We start from the raw sequence: 19883 nt of genomic DNA, 5'->3' as shown, positions 1-19883 counted from the left end.
TCTTTGTAAACCTTTATTAGTCGCTGTGAGTGTAACGTGTAGACCAAATACTTGATCAAATGTAAAATGTAAAGGAATCATAGCAACATCAATGTCTGTGAAGCCTCAATTCATTTCTTAATCATGTAATGTACTGCAGTATTGGAATTCTATGAATAACTTTAGCTATCAAAATAAACGTCGAATAATGTAAATTCTGGAGTTCTATTAACTTTTCTGTAGTAATGTCGTCATTTCTGAAATGTATTAGGAAAGCATTTGTATCAAGATATCCATATACAAACTCTTTTATTTCAAGACGTAAAACTCGATTTAAATGTCTTTAAATCCTATTAATTATTTATAATTTTGACCTTGAGGAACTAGGGAGAGGTTAAAGGACATGAAACCTGAAACTTTCCATTTAATTATAAAACTTGATTGTATAATATGTCTCAGAAACTCTTGTTCATTCTTTATAGTGTATTTTAATTTTATATATTTGTATATATACTAAATAATAATGTAACACTTATGTTTTCCGGAAGTTAACGGGTTTATCGCAACCAATATTAGTTTTTCCAATAGCCGATGTTTATTCTTTCTTAGGTGTGGATAACAAAAACCTCTTATGAAATAACACTCCAGTTAGCTGAGTGTTTTTTTTTTTCTAATAGAATACCAGAAAACCGCATTGGCGAATTTCTAAATCTTATTGCATATTAAATTTAAAATTCTACTGTAATACCGCGAGAAATAAAAATGCATAAATATTATTATAAATTGAGGTATTGCTGAATACAGACCGAGCGTAGTAAAGGTGGAGTCAGAGGAATGTAGAATGCCTAGAAATGCCATGTAATAGTCATGCAGTTCAGGATTTATCTCCCAATTAACAACTCAATGACCTCCTCGCTACACCTAATAGTTGGCCTCAATTACACAGGTAAATCAAATTGAATTAATGAAAAGAGCGCTATATATAACTTGAAATAGATTCTTTCCTGTTATATGTCAACATGGATTCCGAAATCTGTATAATGTGTAATAAGCCCACATACGCTCCCACATCCTTGAATCGGGTACTGAATAAAAGATCTAAATAAAATTCCTTTTATCTCCATTCTCTATTTATATATTCCATTTATATAGAGAAATAATTAAGAATCTAAATCCATATAGTAGTTGAAATAAAATATCAAACCTAATAAAATATTTGTTAAATAAACACAAGTGAGTAGGCCTAAGGCTCGTAATTTACTAATATAACTTTTTCAAGTTTATTATTGATGATAGATGATTAACATATTTACGGTGATTTGCCAATATTATGCGTTAACAATAATTAAATACGACGTTTCAAGAACTGTAATCATGTGTCTTATTCAGGTGCCGAATCCTATATCAATACTCTTTCTTTGGGTGTTTTAAGATATGACACCTGAAGAAGAGAGCAGATGCTGTTTTCGAAATGTTGTGTTTCTGTTATTAAAAGTGTCTCTTTTTGAAAATTACCAAATAGTATAAATCAGCCTACTGGTTAAAAAAAACAAGAAAACTCGTTAACGTAACGTTGAGTAGTAGATTTTTCTATATTAGAAATTGGAATAAAATTTGTAATCGCGACGCGCACCCCTCCTCCGGATGTTACTCGACCGAATTGGCAGCCTCTGATACGTGTACGCACATGCATGCACAGCGTAGCACTCCTCAGGAACAGGACTACGACAGACAGGATCCTGTAGCAGAAGTGGTACAACAGGAAGTGTCGGTGGCGCAGTGGCCGGTGTGGCCTTGAACTGCGCTACAAGAAACCGGTCCTTGTTTACGTAATAACATTCCATAACGTAGAGAGAGGTGGGCATAGATGTAAATTGCGGACAGGTGTTGAGTGCCGTCCTCGTCTCTGATATTGGCCGGTTTGGAACTCTGCGAACCGCATGAGCACAGTTTTTCTTAGACGTAAATTGCGGACAGATGTTGAGTGCCGTCCTCGTCTCTGATATTGGCCGGTTTGGAACTCTGTGAACCGCATGAACACGGTTTTCCTCTCATGTTCAGCAATGTGCTACAAATATACAGGATTTGTACTGGCCACTAAGCATTTGATAACATATTGAGCATTTTAGATAAACACATAAAAGCTTATCATCCGATTTCACTCGAATTCAAGTTTGTATCAAAATGTTTTACGTAATTCGAAAACATTTACTGCTTTTCCTTTCGGGTATATTCACACACAAATTTTTTATATCATTTTTGGTTGTTTAGAATAAGATGGTTTTGACTATTCAAATAATAATTTATAATCTATTAATATTTTATTAATTATTTAACTATTTTTTCTGATTTACCAAATATTGGAAACATCTGGAAACGAAAGTGTTCTTGAGAATGCTATGATTATTCACTTAGTTTTTTTTCGTGGTTCGGAAATATTTACCTCTTTTCCTTTTGTATATATTCACACCAAAATGTTTATTTCATTTTCGGTTGTTACTTGTTGAGGTAATGGAAGGAAGGTCATTTTCAATGTATCCCTGTCAATTTAAAACTGACTGTTTTAGCATGTATTTATGTTTGAAATGGGTAAAAAATAACGTTTTGACCATTCAAATAATATGTTATAATTTATAATTTAATTTAATCATTTTTTCTAATTTACAGGTACCAAATACTGGTACAATTTTTTTAATTGTGGATTTTGTTTGCATTCGAATTGTAGTCATTAAAAGTTATTCATCAATGTCTTCACTTGGCTTGTCAATGAGTTATATAAAAAAACATGAACAAGATTGCACAAATACATTCAATGATGTCGTTATTCACAAGTATTACTAGTATTACAGTAACATATATGCAAAAATATTTCGGATTAAGATTTTGGCAAGGCTGGTTTATATTAGACCGTCATTAAGCTGAAATATAAGTAAAAATCAAATCAAAAACGTCTTTATTTCTATTATGATACAAAAATTTAGAAATTGTAAGAGCACAATTTTACATTAATTTATAATATAAAATTACCTTAGTAATTAAAACCAAAACATAAAATTGTAAAAAATATTAAATACTTATGTATAGACTACTCTAATGTTTGTGGAAATATTTCCTCACATAACTGCATAGCACTTGTGCCAGAGAGAATGTGTCCCATTAATTCAAAAATAAATTCCTTAGGGAAATAAGATGTTTAAAAAATGTTGTTTACTTTTTTTTATATAGAAAAATAATCTATTTAATGATTATAAGTACAGATAACGCACATAGTGGTATAGAAGTAAAAACAATATGAGGTTATAAAAGAGACGCAATGCAAACATACTTATCAGTGGATGTAGGTAATCAAAAGAAGTATATACGACGAACTGATAGATGATAAGAAATAAAAACCGACAGACAAACGGACTCCTCAGTTAGTAGTCTTGGTCCTCTTTCAGATTTATGGATATCCTGATAATCGAGTCATTTTCTCTCAAAAAACGATAAAAACCTTGCTAATATTTACTGCAGTATCACTTATGTTATTGCTACCTACACTAGCAAAGAATCTTGTGTAATATACAGATATTCATTAAAGAACGTTAAGGTACATAGTTAATTGTTCTTCTAAAATCAATTTTTCTTCATTTAGGACAAGAATCTGAAAAAAAAACACATTGCACTTAGTCATAAAAGGACCTGTGTGCTCATTTTCGGAGTGACAAAATATTTAGGGTGGGCAAAATTGGGGTAGGAGCTCCTATCGAGATCCCATGAGTGGGAATATCGAGCTAAATCTCACAAGTGTCTCTTTGGAAGAAGGAAAATAGCTTTTTTCCCATCCCCTCCAGCACTACCTCATGTTCAGACTAACAACAGCCTTTAACATTAATGGGGCTTCACTAATACTCCAACAGACATCCTCAGAAGCAGTAGACTATAACCGATCAACCCTTCACACCAATGTCTCGACATTTGCTGTTACTTATGTGTTGCTCATGAACAACATACCATGGCACAGATAAAAATTGACACATCGTTTTTTGTGCACCCGTTGTATGTTCAACTGGAAGGTATAACCATCCAGAAGTGAACCCTCGGAGGACTCGAATTCTTTTATCTATCTTTGCAGTGCACGAAGTAAAATTTATCTCTTCGTTATCTGATTTATAAAACTATATTGTGTTCTAACATTTTAATATGGAACGATGAACGGCATTGTAATAAGTAGTTTTAAAAAATAAATAAGAATTGAAATTATAAAAATACATTTTTTATCTACACCTCTACGTAGAGTAATCAAAGTGATTTGTTTTTTTTTTTAAGGAATCAAAATACTTTAAAACATAATCTACATTTATTCATCTAACAGTTTCTCAGTTATCAACTATTTCAGTTTCTTAAACAATTTAAAATTTTGTTAATAGTAATAATGCTCGTCAACCGAGCACGGTATGAGCAGCAAGCAACTGATGAGGGGGGTTGTTGAGCGGAAGCTCAATCTGGATCACACTGGAACACCTTGATCGCAGACCAAGCCTGTTAGTTTTGCAAGTGCATTTTTGGAGCATAGCGCTCGTTTGGCCCGATTAGCGTTTATAAAGCATAAAATTATTAATATTAGCGTGATGAAATTTTTCCCACTCCTCAAATTGAAAAAGATATATCTCTATATATAAGATATATAACTCTCTACATTTTAATATAAGCCATATTACTAATGCATAGGGTGAACCCGCCAGTTTAGGGTAAACATTAGTTTAGGTCCTCTAGCCGGTCACCTAGTTCAAGGTTTTTATTTGTGCTCGTTCAAAAGTGAATATTGGATCGGGAAAAGACTACATTCGTAAATATAGAGTACTGTATTTAGTTCATTCAACTTTTTGAACACAGTAATGTAACAATTCATATTTTATCAAATACATGTATCGCACTTTGAAGTGTATGAAAGCATGATTCCAGTTCTGAACTGAATATTGGGAAGGTCTACGCTAGGATATTGGCATCAAAGAATGTACGGGAGAAAACATTCTTACTAATTTAGTATGAGACCACCTGACATGGAACGTAGTCGTGCCCAAGCATTAACTGATAATGGCGAACCATAAATTAGGCGCTTATCGAGGAATTTGGCCTACCTCGACATAAGAATTGGAGAGCAAAAGTCAGTAGCCATGATTATGTAAAGTCAAAGTCGTTAGTAACAGTCCATAACTCCGCTACTTTTAACCTCCGCCTTTCTCTCTCTTCGCTCTCGTAACGCATTAACCAATAATTTTACTATCATTCTTGAACATTTTCTGGAAATGAAAATAAACTAGTTTGTTTTTGGTTGCAGGCCTTCATCAGTCCAGAGGACGCAGCAGCTTTCAAAGGGGAGGTGAAACTTGAGGACCCGGATGTGGAAAGAGTCAGGAGGTGAGTGTGGAGACATTCGTCAGAGTCGTAACAGGTTTATAATTAATAGCAGCATTTAGTCACGTTCAGGAGCCTAACCTAATGCATGGAATGTTGTCAGTCAACGAAATGGCATTATTGTTATTGAACCGTATCCAATATAAGGGATATTTCATCCGAATATAAATCCAGATATGCAGGGATATTAATTATGTGATCAATAAAAAGATAAGATTGATCGTTAACCAACAATTATTTATTTATTGAATCCTAAGCAATAAAAATGCTATATCCAAATATAAGTCCAGATATCCAGGGATATAAGAAGACAGTGGACAGATAAGGATGAGATATGAGATTCGATCGAAAAATGAGATTAGTACTCAGTCAAAGTTTGTACATCTACATACGAACTTATCAGTTTCACATTTTATTTATATCTTCACTATAAAAGTTTTTTTGATAACATCAATTTTTCTCATATCTATTTTTAAGATATATTTAATTGCCATAGCGAATGAAAACTAACTGGACGTTTTTACTAAATTTATTTGCTGAATGACAATCGTATTAGCATTTGCATACAGTTAACAAACCTTTGTTCAACTGAATTACTTACCATAGTATTACATTCAAAGAACGACTGATGAATGAATTGGTATAATATTATAACACTTTTAAATGTTATTAAAGTAGTTGAATTATAAATATTATCACAAGGGTAGAAAATAAAACAATACTAACGCAGCTGGATAATTGGAGTCGCATGAATGTGGTTTCTCACATGCAAGGGGTGAAAAATGAAAATACGAATCTCTGAATTGGGTATTCGTCAACATCAGTGTATTAAGCCCAGGAAGATTACTATGGATTTTTAATTTTTGTTAAAGTGTTGAATTTTTGCTTCAAAATAAGATTAAATTGTTTAAGATCAAATGTTTTTTAATTATCTTGGGGTAGTGAAACAACCCTTTCATTGTGAACATTCTGAGTCTGCGCAAGGGCAATCAGTGTAGTTTTTCAATTTTCGTAATTAGTGTATATTTTCGTAAGAACACTTTTACACCTAAAGTGCATGGAAATAGTTTTCTTCCTATCAAACTAGACTGGAAATGCCAGCATTTTCTTGAGCATGTGACAGACGTGGTGTCTCAAATCGAACTGCGGCAACTTTAGCCTCAGCTCTTTTACATTTGACTTCAATGCACATGTAAATAATGAGACATTTGTATTATAGAACCAAAGTAAGGCGAAAGCGGTCCATAACTATGTGTAATGTGAGAGTTCTTTATTTTTATGGCATATCAATGAGACTGGAGATGGTAAACTCTTCAGCAAAACCATATTCCACTCATACATTAACCTTAATCACGATATTTTTTACACGAGTCCTAAATCCGGCTAAGCTGTTGATACCGCAAATTCTATAATTTAATACACTTGTGACAACAATCTCAGAATGAGTTTGCACTGGTGGTGACGAGTGTCTGACAATCACTGGACAAAACAACGGCGTTATACGCAAGTTCAAAGAGAAAATTTCTCGTACCTTGCAATAGTTAATTTGTCAGTAGCACACAAATGAACTTCCTTTAACCTTTTTAGGGCGAGCGTGTCATTTGTATACCGCAAAGTACGTTGTCCAAGAAAACTATGCGGGTTAAAATATTCTATATGCTAACGCATGTCCAATGACCTTTCTAAAAATATCTTAAGTAGTTGTAGTGGTAATACAAATCATCTAACTCTCTTTTCTATTGCGTAACAGCTAGCGCTACGTCAGACAGTCGATTTGTTGTGTATTGTTATTTTCCAACCATCCAACAACAAATTTTATACTCCTAGATGGTAAAGTAACAAACGTAAAATGTTTTTCCCACTGTAAAATTTACAAAATGTACAAGTAGTATCTTGTATTTCTGTTACGCATTATATCCAAAGGATCTGAAGAATTTGCATGGATGAATTGGAAGTGAATATTTTTCGTTTGTCACTCATTAATAGAAATTAAGGCCACGGTGAAATCTTTAATGCTAAGACCTCTGTAATTGGCATTACTCAGCATAATCATATTTCAAGGCCGACTAAGACTTAATAGTGAGTAAGACCTCGCCTGTTTGCGTCACAAGGCCAGCGGAATCAAGATTGTAAAGTGATATGTGAAATTTGTGAAATTCCTAGCAATGTTTACATAGTAGTTTTTTTAGCACTGATACCTAACGAAATCTTTCCCAATTTAGTGTTCAAAATACATTAAAAAATGTATAAAGATTTTTGCAAAATATTTTTAAAACAACGTGCTTCTTTTACACATTTTTGTATTAACATATAGTTCTGAAAAAACTCTGTCTCGTTTTTCCTTTCGTAACATTTTCTTCCGAAACGCCTGTTAATAATTTAGTAAGCTATGTGCACTGTTCTTGATTACATTACAGGTCAGATAATTTACAAAAATAAATATTACGGTTTGTTACGTTTGAAAAATCAAAAAATAGTTCTTCCGGCTTAGTTGGAAGAAGTAGGTAAGTAGATTTTGTGACAACTTAAACAATATTAATTTATTCTCATGAGATTTGCATGTACTCAATTCTCTAAAACCATTCGAGATACAATGTTCATAACGAAAAGTTTACGAAATATAAGCATTCCAGAACGGTTTTAGGTTTTTTTTAACGTAAGTTTAAACGACCGCCACAATGAAAATAAATGGCGTACCAACCTAGCCAAATAACTAAGTTAAGATATCTAAAAGGTAAAATTTTGTATCGAGTTTGAACTTGTTTCAGCATTCCTATCACCCGGTCTTAGTGGTAAAACATGAGATTTATTATTTGTAATCGATATCTCGAAAACCGTTCCATTTACAAAAAAGAAGTTTTCAAAGTTTTAAAAGTTTAAACTCGTGTCGTCATTTTGGAACATTTGTGGTTTACACAAGCCGCGTTATTAGCATAGATATATATAACACTCCGAACGGGAGGGGGGTTTGACTCTAGGGTGAATGTTCGATGATGTTATGCACACATTTTCGGTAAGTACTACCATGAGGTGAAATGCAATAGGCAAATTTTGAAATTCTATATGATCTTAACTACGAATTTAATTATATTTGACCCTCATTTTAAAATTAAATCGTATATAACTATTCAAATACAACTTTTATAATGGTTTGTAAAACTTTTATTTATAGTTCATAACATCATAGTAATTTTGTGTGATATATTGAGGAAAAACAATAGATTTTTTTCTTTAAATTTTACGAATTAGAAACGTGTGAATACAAAGTTATTAATCAGATGATTTATCACACAATTAATTAATGTTGCACTTTTCATAGTTTTAAGAAAGATGATCCAGACAATGTGAATATTTATTTGAATAGAAATAGCATCAATATTTGCCGACCTGTGATCTGTTTGATAATATATTTAGTCTATGACTTAATACAAATAAAAAATTATTACTTTGAAAATCGTGTGAATGTCGAAAGAGAAACACTTTAATTAAAGTAAATTATACAATACTGGTATAAAGTACATCAAAATACGCTTAGAGTAAGTTGTTGCATATTTTATGAATTAGATGCATTTTTTACCAGAATCGACGAATAAGTGACCAAGACAAGGGAGATTTAATTTACTCTTGTTGTTAATCTTGTTGTTAATATTACTTTGCTAATAAAGATACAAAACCTTAGCAGTAAATGTTCAATCCTGGAAAAAATCTTAAAATATCTTCCCTTCATAATTTAAAAGGATTGCAAAGGCCCTCTGCGAAAAATGCAATTTTTAGCCACAGCAAATTGTTTACTATTCGATAGTGGCTGAATTTGTGCTGAACTTTGGTGTCTTCAGCAAGTTTTTTATTTTTATTTTGCGTAAACAAACAAACAAAATAGGAACATTGGAATCTAACTCAGTGCGGAAATGCAGTTAAACGTAATTATAAAAGAATAGATTGGTTAAGAAGGAATTTAGACATCTCACAGAATGGACTTCTCTGGTGTGAGATAGTCGGGCAGAGGTCCTAACAGTGGTTTCGACTGATCAAAAGATTTATTGAGGTTAATGTGCATATACATGGAACCATTTGGGATAAAATGTCAAATTCAGTATGCATGTTCGTTCTAACTATATGGACTCTGTCACTTTCTTCTTAGTATCTTAGTATCAAGAGAGACTGCACAAGGGATCAGTGAAAAATCGAAATAAGGACATTGGTCATGATGTTAGTCACTTCAATCAAAGGTAAAGGTTAGGAAATGAAGTACCTGGGAAATTAATTTTACATTGCTTCGCCATTTACAGGAACAATAAACATAGCACGCTCTTGGTAAAACTAACACATTCCAACTTGTAGGACGATGACCTATAGGCCAAACGTTATAATCAGAGGTTACCGCAAAGCGTGTCATCATTTATGGAAAGGAATTGATCAGAGTTGTCAGCTCGGAGTTTTCTCTTGCATTATTTGTGAGGCAAGCATGGAACCATACCTTTGCACGCACCCCAGCGAGTGTGCTCCCTAAACTAACATTGGTAAATAAGTTATTGCAGACCTGTTCTTTCCTGCAAACGACAGCTGTGAATTTCCCAATAATTGGGAGTTCCAACGAGAGCGGTCCAAGACGTAGGAATTTGTATTTGTGTTAAAGATAGCGAAGGTCCATATCCAGTCTGTGGCCTTAACACTTTTTAACAGTACCATCTACCTTGTACTTTATCGACTCTCCACCTTATTCTGTTTGATAAGATCCTGGCACAAGAGGGGCCCATGAGTTAGGCTTAAAGTGAATATGCCTTGACAAGACATAGCCAACAATACAATCAGAGGTGATGAAACTAATCGTGTACACAAATTATCAACTGAAACTGAAAATGACTGATTTCTGAGAATGTGACTGTGACATAAAGGGTGTCTTTTTCATGTGCAAGTCTTCGAAATAGAGCTCACAACATAATTTTAGATCTAGTACTTTGATATGGTAACTTTTATGAAAATTATTATACCACAGCATTTTTCTATTAATTGGGAAAGTCACAATATTTTATTTCTTCATAGCCTTAGTGCCAGCTGTTCATAGGCTTTGGATATTTCACCACTAAAATGTGGGTTACCTATTGAGGCAAGATTGGTGATTGGATAATGAAAGAGGCATGGAAAGGCTTGAGTGTTTCTGTGTCGGCGAAATGTGTCGGAGGGGTACACCAAGGCATTGGCTGCATATATTCTTCACTCTAGTTTTAGTTCTTATGGTATAAGTTCACTGTGTTTTAGTTCATTCTGACAATGAAGAACTGTATTTCACCTTCTTCTATCACGAATAAGCAGAGAGATTGCCTAGAAAATGAAAAGCCTTGCTAGACCACTCTCTTCCTTCTTCTGTCACGTGGTTCTGTTATACCCGTTATATCCTGAATTATGGGTACCAGCAACATCAATAATTAATTAGCAGCGGTGAAAACCAGTCTCAGCGTTACAGAAACATTGTTTGAAGCGTCTTTGGCCAGTATGATGGAAATATATGCAAAGACGTAGCCATCCTGCGGGAAAATATCAGTTGTTTGGACCCCCCCCCCCCAATTTTTCCTGGCTTCGTTCTTGAATATATGTTGGCGTATAACCAAATTTAAAAATTAAGTATTGGTGTTACTATAATGATTTGTCAAAGACCACTGATAGTCGAAACAGATTTATCGGGACGAATTATCTACGTATACCATGATCCTCTCAGACGTATCTAATATAGATTTTTAAATATTTACACTACCGTAGCCCGCGGCCTTTTTCGTAAAGCGAAATGGAATATTGGCGAAAAGGTGTCCATGACACTAACAATATGTTTACATTATTGTGACAATTGTGCTACAGAATTTATGGGTTTTTACTATGGGTGATATTCTTGCACTTGAGTTTTCTGTGGAAATTTGGGTATGATCCTTAATTATTAACATTTCTTCTCTACAATACTTAATTTTAAACTTGCTTCCGAAAAGAAGTTGCATTGACCATAGTGAGGACCCAGTACTGAACCAAACTATTTAAAGTTGCAATTGATTATTCAGGAATTTGTCACCAATTTCTAATGTGCTTTTGTCATGTGTTCCAGAGCTCACTTGAACGACCTCGAGAATATCCCGATATTCCTGGTGACCGGGTTCCTGTTCATTCTGTCCGACCCGGATGTGGTCGTCGCGCTCATGTTCTTCCGCCTGTACACCTTGGCCCGCCTCGTACACACGTTCGTGTACGCTGTGTACGTCGTGAGGCAACCGGCTCGCGCTATCGCCTTCGGGGTGGGTCAACTCATCACCTTAATCATGATCATAATGATCATCGTCAAGTTCCATCAGCTCTGAGGCCGCTGCTGTCGCTTCTGCAGATACCGTCTCTTGTACAGAGTGCGAAGTGCAGACTCTCGATAAGTGAGAGCTTGGCATAATGTGTGTGCTTTGTCATATCACTATTCAAGTGTTTGTAATGTATCACGTTAAAACCTACTTTGTTAAATAATTGTAATGTTGTAATTACTCCCAATTTCTTCAAGACTATGTGTATAAATACGTATTTTTGTGCTGAATAAAAAATGACACGCTTCACTTTGATGATGATCATTAAGGATGATATATTACTAGTATATGTCGTAATAATGTGTTAAGAATAATTTTTGAAGTAGGAAGCTTATGCTTCGAAAATTCAATGTTGCAGTAGTGCGCTAGCATTTGAGAGAAAGAGGAATGAGTTATGTTTTTTAACACTACTCATAATTATAAAGCTAGATTTACCAAAAGATTTTATTCTTGGAAGCATAGTAAATAGTACCTATCCTGTCTCAAAAATGGATTTCCGCAATTTACTTGTATTCAGAAAACAACATTTTTACCACCATTACTAATATTTTAGGAAGTCAGAATCTCCATATTATATATGAGAACATTTTATTTTCTTCAATATTATTTAAGTTTATTGTATTGCAATACATATCAATAACGTATGTTATATTACTAATAATTAATATCAGACATGTTTTTAAAATTATTAGCATAAGTTACAAACAATTATACCGCGTAATTAATTAATTTTGAAGAACAAATAAATGTATAAATCCACATACTCTGTGCAATGCCTTTGTTTAAGTTGTTTTTGACAGAATTATTATTTTAGATTACATGAGAAAAAATGTTGTAGCTTTACACATTAAATTATTAATTAATCTGATGATGTACAAAGTGCATAATTATTATGTTCTTAAATACTTGGATATTAACATATTATAAGTTATTTGACTACTGTTACATAGAAGTGTAATTATACAATGCTGATAGTGTATTTTTTAGATAATAAAATATTTAGGTACCAATTTATTTGTTGTTATTGTAGTAATTTGGAAGTATACATTTTTGTACAAATAAAACAAGTTCTTTTACTTACCACCCACAAAATTAAGCTAGATTTACCCCTTAGTTAATGAGAGATCACTAAACTTCTGGCACCAAATCTTCTGGTCCATGGAATCTCAGTGTATAACAGCCTACTCTCTAGAGGAGTAATAGTTTTTAGAGGATTTTATCACAAATCTAATAACACCAAAACTATTTAAATCGAATTATAAATAACTGATTTAGAGCAGGTTTACTGTGACAAGACATGGCCCACCAATGTGGGTTCTAGCGAACAACCAACAATACAAAAATTGAATAAAGGGCAGATTTCAATGTGGGCCATGTCTTGTCACAGTAAATCTGCTCTAAATCAGTTATTTATTATTCGATTTAAATAACTTTGGTGTCATTAAATTTGTGATAATGTCTTTTAAAAACTGTTATTCTTGTAATTCTTGAGAAAAATGCTAGTTTTTAAAATATTCAAAGTTTAAAAGTTTTAATGGCCGCCATTTTGAAAATAGTAAAGATAATTTCGTGATATTCTTTTCAGGAACTGGCCTTGTTACCATAAACATATGAGTCAAATTTTGTATAATTTAATTTATTACTCTTTAAGAAATTGATTTTTTATAACAAACACATACCTACAGACAGATGGAAAACTAAGCATCGGGGACCCATGTTCATATGGTGAAATATGTTTGTCTTGACCTGAGCAATAATGTGGTGTATACCTTTGTCCAGAGAGTTACAGGATACCGTTTATATATGTATGAGGTAATCTAGCATTTAGACAAGGCCACCTCCTGGAAACTTCCTAACCTCCAAAAGTATCTGTTCTTAGAGCAGACACCTCTTGGTGTTAAAAAAGCTTTTGGCCACTCGCAAGATTCAGCATTCATTCAGCAAATGACCTTACCATCATATGACTTGGTGTATCCTCTTGATGTTTCTCTGCTCACTAAAAGCACTAAACATTTGGAATTAACTAGCTTCTAGAAGACCTAGCCTCTCTCAATCATATCCCTTGAGGGCTCCAATGGGTATGTAGTATCGTCTGGTCTCTTGATCATTATGACCTCCAGATTTTAAGAATATGCTATTTCTAGGACCATCTGATCTCTTGGAGCACTCTTCCTCTGGAAACTCTCAACATCTGGGACCACTTGGCATCTGAGAACTCTCTGCCCATGGGAGCATTTTGCCACCCGTTTTACATTTAAATCAAATCAAAATCACATTTATATCCACAAATTACTGAAAACAAACAGAAGTAAATATTTTATATTGAAAAAAAAGAAAACAAATTTAGCATTTGAATATTATTATTATTATTATTCTTTATTGAACATACATCGTATTCTTAGAGAACAGTACAATCGTCAGATTTTATTTTGTTACAGCAGGTTAGAAAGTTCTGTTTAAAAATTCATTTACTGTGTAGAATGGATGGTCTTGAAGCCAGAGTTTTAGTTTGTGTCCAAACTGCAGTCGGTCTCTCCTCTTCAGTTCTAGTGGGAGGGCGTTCCACAGCTTTGCTCCGACATACGATGGCTTCTTCTCCGTGAACGCTAGGCGGTGAGCTGGAAGATGGTAGTTTGCAGCATGCCGAGTATTGTAGTCATGTTGCTGTGCTCCAGTCATCACTTCATCGGGTGATTTCAGGTGTACGTAGATCACAGCTTCTAGGATGTATAGATTAACCACAGTGAGAATCTTCAGTTCTTGAAAGGCTTGCCTGCATGATTCTCTTGTGCGTAGGCTTGCAAGGATCCGAATTGCTCTCTTTTGGTGTATTAGGACCCGTTGCAGATTGCCTAGTGTGGTACCTCCCCAGACTGCTATACCGTATCGAAGATGTGATTCGTAGAGAGCATAGTATGCAGTTTTAGCTGTTCCTAGGTCGCTGATATGTTTCATCCTGCGGATCACGTACCGTCCTGCGCTAAGCCTTTTACAGAGGTTGTCAATGTGGTGTGTCCACGTCAGAGAGTCATCTATTGTCACTCCGAGATACTTTGAAGTGCTGATTTCCTCCAGTTCAGGCAGTCCTCCTACAGTATCTTTGTGTCTTCCAAAGAATAGCTGTTTTGTTTTTGTCTCGTTTACAACAAGGTCATTGCCATGGCAATATTGCACTGCCATATTAACAGCCGTGTAAGCAGCTATCTCTAGCTCGTCTTGATTCGTTTTCCCGAGCAGAAGCACAGTATCATCAGCATACATCAGTGTACTGCTGAAATCCTCCATGTACTGAGGAAAATCGTTTGTGTAGAGGATAAAGAGGACTGGTCTAAGAACAGAGCCTTGCGGCACTCCTCGAGTGATGGCTTGTAGTCCTGAGCATATTTGGCGTGTAACTCCTTTGGCGGTGTATTTCACTTCTGTCATCTGGCTTCGTCCTGTGAGATAGCTTCGGAACCATTCCAGGGATTGTCCTCGTATTCCAAGCGTGGCTAGTTTTGATAGCAGGTGGTCGTGGCTAAGGCAGTCGAAGGCTTTGCTGTAGTCAAGGAATATGGCTGTGGAAGTGTTTCCATCTTTGAGTTGATCAGCTAAAAACTCTACCAGACTTATCAAAGCAGTTGTAGTTGATCTACCTGGTAAGAAACCGTGTTGATGTGGAGTCAAAAGTTGATTCATTGATAAATGTTCTAAAATCCTATTAAGAACAAGCGTTTCAATTACTTTAGAGAAGGTTGGTATCAATGATATAGGGCGGTAGTTTGCAGGTTGCGTGGTGGGTCCTTGTTTGTATTTGGGGTAGACTTTAGCTATTTTTAATGCAGATGGGAATATTCCTCGGCTAAATGAACTATTGATCATTTCTGTTAAGGGATCGACAAGCTCCTCTTTGCAGATTTTCAGGAGTCTTGTAGAGACATTGTCGTAACCGGTAGAGGTTTTTACCTTCAATGATTGAATGAGTTTAGTCATTTCCTCTCTGTTTGTTGGTTGAAGTATCAAAGTTGGGACATTGAAATTTTCTGCTGGTGTTATTTTCTGTAAATTAGTGTGTCCATTCAGTTGAATGGTTTCGTGGGCTATATTGGTAAAGAACGTGGTGATCGGCGATCAGTTTTGGTTCCTGTACATGTTCTCCGTGGATATCCAGTGCTAAAGGTAGGGACTTCTCATCTTTTGATTTCCTTTCAGAATTTATAATTTGCCAAAGAGTTTTTGATTTGTTACCTGACCTTGACACTGTTTCTGCATGGTCTTGTTTCCTAAGGAGTTTCAGCCTCAAGTCATAGTCTTTTTTGAACCGTGACATTATCAATTTGTCATTTTCACTTCCTGATATATTGTACCTTTCTTGTGCTTCGAGAAACTGTCTTTTCATGTGTATATCAAATGTTAATGTAATATACAATAATATACAAGTAATACAATTCTAAATAGTTAACATTACATTTGAATACTACATAATATTACAAACCTTATATCAAAAGAAATAAATCCATATATTGAAATAAAGAGAAAAAGTTAAATTTAAAAATAATACCTAGTGAAAGCAGCATTTATGATTGAATTAATATGTTACCTACTTTTAGGGCCTTAAAGGCCTGTGCATAGACCCGACTTTTATAAGGATTATAAGGGCCTAGGATAAGGATTTTTATCTTGAGCAGTGTGTAGATTAATTTTATAACATTTTAATTGAAAGAAGTTATCTGAAGTAGAATAACTTATATATATCTTACTCATGACTTAAGAATTCTGATAATTAGCAATATTGTAGAGAAAATAAGCAAAACAAATAAAAATGAGTGGACAAAATTAATACAAATAGAATAATTACTTAGTGAAAACAATGTTTTATCTTTAGTTTGGAAAGGAGAGGAGAGGAGACAATCCAGTCAGTCAGTTGTCAGTTAGTCTATGTCCTTGTCTAGTCAACAGAGATAATTGACTCAGCCTCCTCACTACTGATAAGAATCAACAACTCCTTGACTTTTCTCTTAAAAACCTCAAGAAAGGGAGAATCAAAGAGCTTGAGATTTCTAAAACAATTCAAATAATTTCAATATAAAACATGTGCCAGATAAAAACTGCTTGTTGTCGCAAATGATTTGTGTTGGTGGTGGAGTGTTAATTCCGACTGTATTTGCATATCTTGTGTTATAAAAATGTAGGATTACAGAAAAAATTCATCCAAAATGTTTGTAAAATGGATAAAGAAGACTTTAATAGCAACATTTTAAATTTAAATTCCAGTTTTGTGAAACAATAAATCAGAGGGATGTCTTTTACACTTCACAAAACCAGCTTTTAGAATAAATTTCTGACCTATAGCTAAACTTTTAATATGTGAAGGTGTGGGTATAATACCCACACACACACACATATAAACATTATGTGATCTGTCCATTTCATTCGAGAATCAAACACCACACCTGAGTATTTGTATGACGATACTTTCTCAATTTTATTACAGGCAAAGGCATTGTTATAGTGATTTAACTCCAATCCCTCCAATTCCAGCTTCTGAGATTAACACTCCTATCCCTTGATTCTTCCTACATCACCCAGGGTTTTAGTTATTGCCATTTCAGATGCCATATTGGCAACAGAATAAAAAATACTTTCAATTTATTCAGTATTAGACAGTTATACAATTTCCTATTGAATAACAAAGGCATTATATGTTTAGGCTACTCTTTTTAATTTGCATAGTAAACACACCTGAAGTAAGTGATGATCACTAGAAAATATTCCAATCTACAGATCTATTTAAGAATAATTGGGCTTTTAGCTGAAAGTATAATGTTTTGGGGCCCTGAAGTCACAGAGTAAAACAGTTTTTATAAGTAACAATTAAATAACTTGAATTTCTTTGCAACATTCCATATTTCATTGAGTAGCTCCAGCAATTTCAGCAACACTTGAAGTATTTTAGGCGAGTATGGGGGAATACTAAAATCAAACCCATGATTTTCCATCAACTAATTTCCTAGGATAAGTTCCAATTAAAAGAAAGCATCTTTAAAGTAAATAATATAACTTCAGTGTTCATGGATTAGAGGTTTCAGAGTTAAACAAAATTGGCTCTTACTTCGGACTTTACAGGTGTAAAAGCACTTCTGGTTTGATATAATTATATTTTATACACCATAATAAAGTTTGTCTTGTTACCATGATCCAAAAATGATTTAAATACATAGGTGTGAGTAGCGTCAGGCCCGTTTTACATCCTGCCAGCGCCCTAGGCACAAGAAGAGTTGCGCCCCTTTTTATACCCCTGCCAGCTGACTACGCCCCCCCACCAGTCCTTCCATAACGCCTATACCCCGTAAATTTAGATTTAGTCTGAAATGCCAGTTTTGGTTCGGGAGGGACTTTAGACTTAATGTCCCTTAACTTTGCTTTACAAATTATCCTGATTCTTTTCGAGAGCCTTCCCATTATCCACCACTTATGGACCCGCTGTTCCGGACTGGCAACCGGTAGCCGTGAGGTTTCTACTGGCCTCTGGTGGGAATGTGTGTAACATACCTGTTACACCCATTCTCCCTTCTTTACATTTGAAGTATTTACATTATTTATAGTATTCGTTTAATCACATTTTCTTTGGATTATTTTTGGTTTGTTAGCTTACCACTAGACTGACTAGAGATTCATGCAATAGCTTTTTTCTGGTTTTCCGTATTGCAAAGTCATCAATAATGTTTGTTAGTCTAATTTTAAAGTAATGTCGTTTTGGGTGCACAGTAGCAATAAGCCATTAATCTTTTCATCAACCATTGATGATCTAATTTCTGACTTCACTCTTTTCAAAGCTGAAAAGCTACGTTCAGCTGTGCAGTTCGTCACAGGTAAGGTTAAAAATATCCTGAGAGCGACCTCCAAATTGGGGAACGTGTTCTCCAATCCGTTTGATTTTATGCAAGCGTACATATCTTTGATCTTAGAAAGGTTCTTTAAGACCATGCATTGTTTGAAATGGTTACATTCCTGGGCAAAGTCTTGTCCATCAATATCGTTCTTGTATACTTATCCTAACAGTTTAGCTTCACAAGCCACCTCTTTGGAATTTTTCTCTTTTAGATTTTGTTAGATCTTAAATCTTGTTTCGAGATTTTATTGAACTCCCTTCTTTTGTTGAGCTGCGAAGCTAGTCAAAAATGGCAATAAACACCCCAGTGCGAAATCTTTCACGAGAAGATGTTTCTTCCATGCTTCTGTCCTTCTTTTCATCCGGAAATAGCTTTCTTTTTCTTACTTTGTCATATACAGCTTCTTCTTTTTCTGCAAGTTTCAATGCTTTGGACTCGACATCATCAAATAAATCTCTCTTTTCCCTCATAAACGAGGATAGTGTTTCAAGTTCCTTTGTAGAACCAAATATGTCTAAATCTTGATTTTGAAGAGTCAAACTTGTTACTTATTTTATCAAATGTCTCGAGAATTTCGTTCCAGATCACATTTAATAATCTGGTTTAGAAATTTCCAAGTGTTTTTAGAAACTCAGCGGCTGCATGGTGTTTATAGTGTCTGTGTAACGGCTTTATTTAGCTCTTCAAGAGCATCTATTAATTCATGTCGACTTATTGTTAAAGCTCGAAGAGTGTCTACCGTAGCAGACCATCTTGTGTCATTCAGAGGTTTTACCATTAGCTTTCTCTAATCTTTCTTTGATTTTCCTTCGTAACTCTTTTTAATGTGACTTTTTAAGATGGTCCACCTGTAAGTGGATGCCGAGAAAAAAATCATACAGCCCTTCTACGAATATAAAAAATATTGTGTGTTATCTGGACACGCCTTATCGGCAGCAAAACACCCAGCAAGGTTTAGTGAATGAGCTGTACATGGTACATAGTCAGCAAGATCATTTTTGCTGTTATTCCTTGCCTGAAGACCTGAGTATATGCCCGACATGTTTGATGCATTGTCTTAAGTTTGTCCACGACAGTTATCGACATCCAGCTCAAGTTTCTCTTGTAAACTGAGGGTTGCTTATTCGAAACTTCCAGATTTGTGGCATACACTTGGTAAGAGTTGTATCAGGCGTTCGTTGGCGCAAGCATTGGGCAATGAAACAAACCGCAGTATTACAGCCAATTGGTCTGTGTGCGACTCGTCAGGTGTGGAGTCTATTATTAAAGAGAGATAGCGAGCTTGCTTGATTTCATTTAAGAT

At 34.6% G+C, this 19883-nt stretch overlaps 1 protein-coding gene across 3 annotated transcripts in view; it reads left to right on the top strand.

Annotated features, from left to right (window-relative positions):
• Positions 1-12775, top strand: part of LOC124366181 (microsomal glutathione S-transferase 1-like) — a 46918-nt gene extending 34143 nt beyond the window's left edge. For all 3 annotated transcript variants that reach the window (XM_046822539.1, XM_046822540.1, XM_046822541.1), the window contains exons 2-3: positions 5300-5379; positions 11468-12775. In XM_046822539.1, the coding sequence (XP_046678495.1) occupies positions 5300-5379; positions 11468-11717 (330 nt within the window). In that variant the 3' untranslated portion in view covers positions 11718-12775. The remainder of the gene's footprint in view (positions 1-5299; positions 5380-11467) is intronic.
• Positions 12776-19883: the final 7108 nt, after the last annotated feature.

This window comes from Homalodisca vitripennis, chromosome 7 (assembly GCF_021130785.1).
Source record: "Homalodisca vitripennis isolate AUS2020 chromosome 7, UT_GWSS_2.1, whole genome shotgun sequence".
NCBI classification, from domain to species: domain Eukaryota; kingdom Metazoa; phylum Arthropoda; class Insecta; order Hemiptera; family Cicadellidae; genus Homalodisca; species Homalodisca vitripennis.
This window is presented reverse-complemented; position numbering and strand designations above follow the sequence as displayed.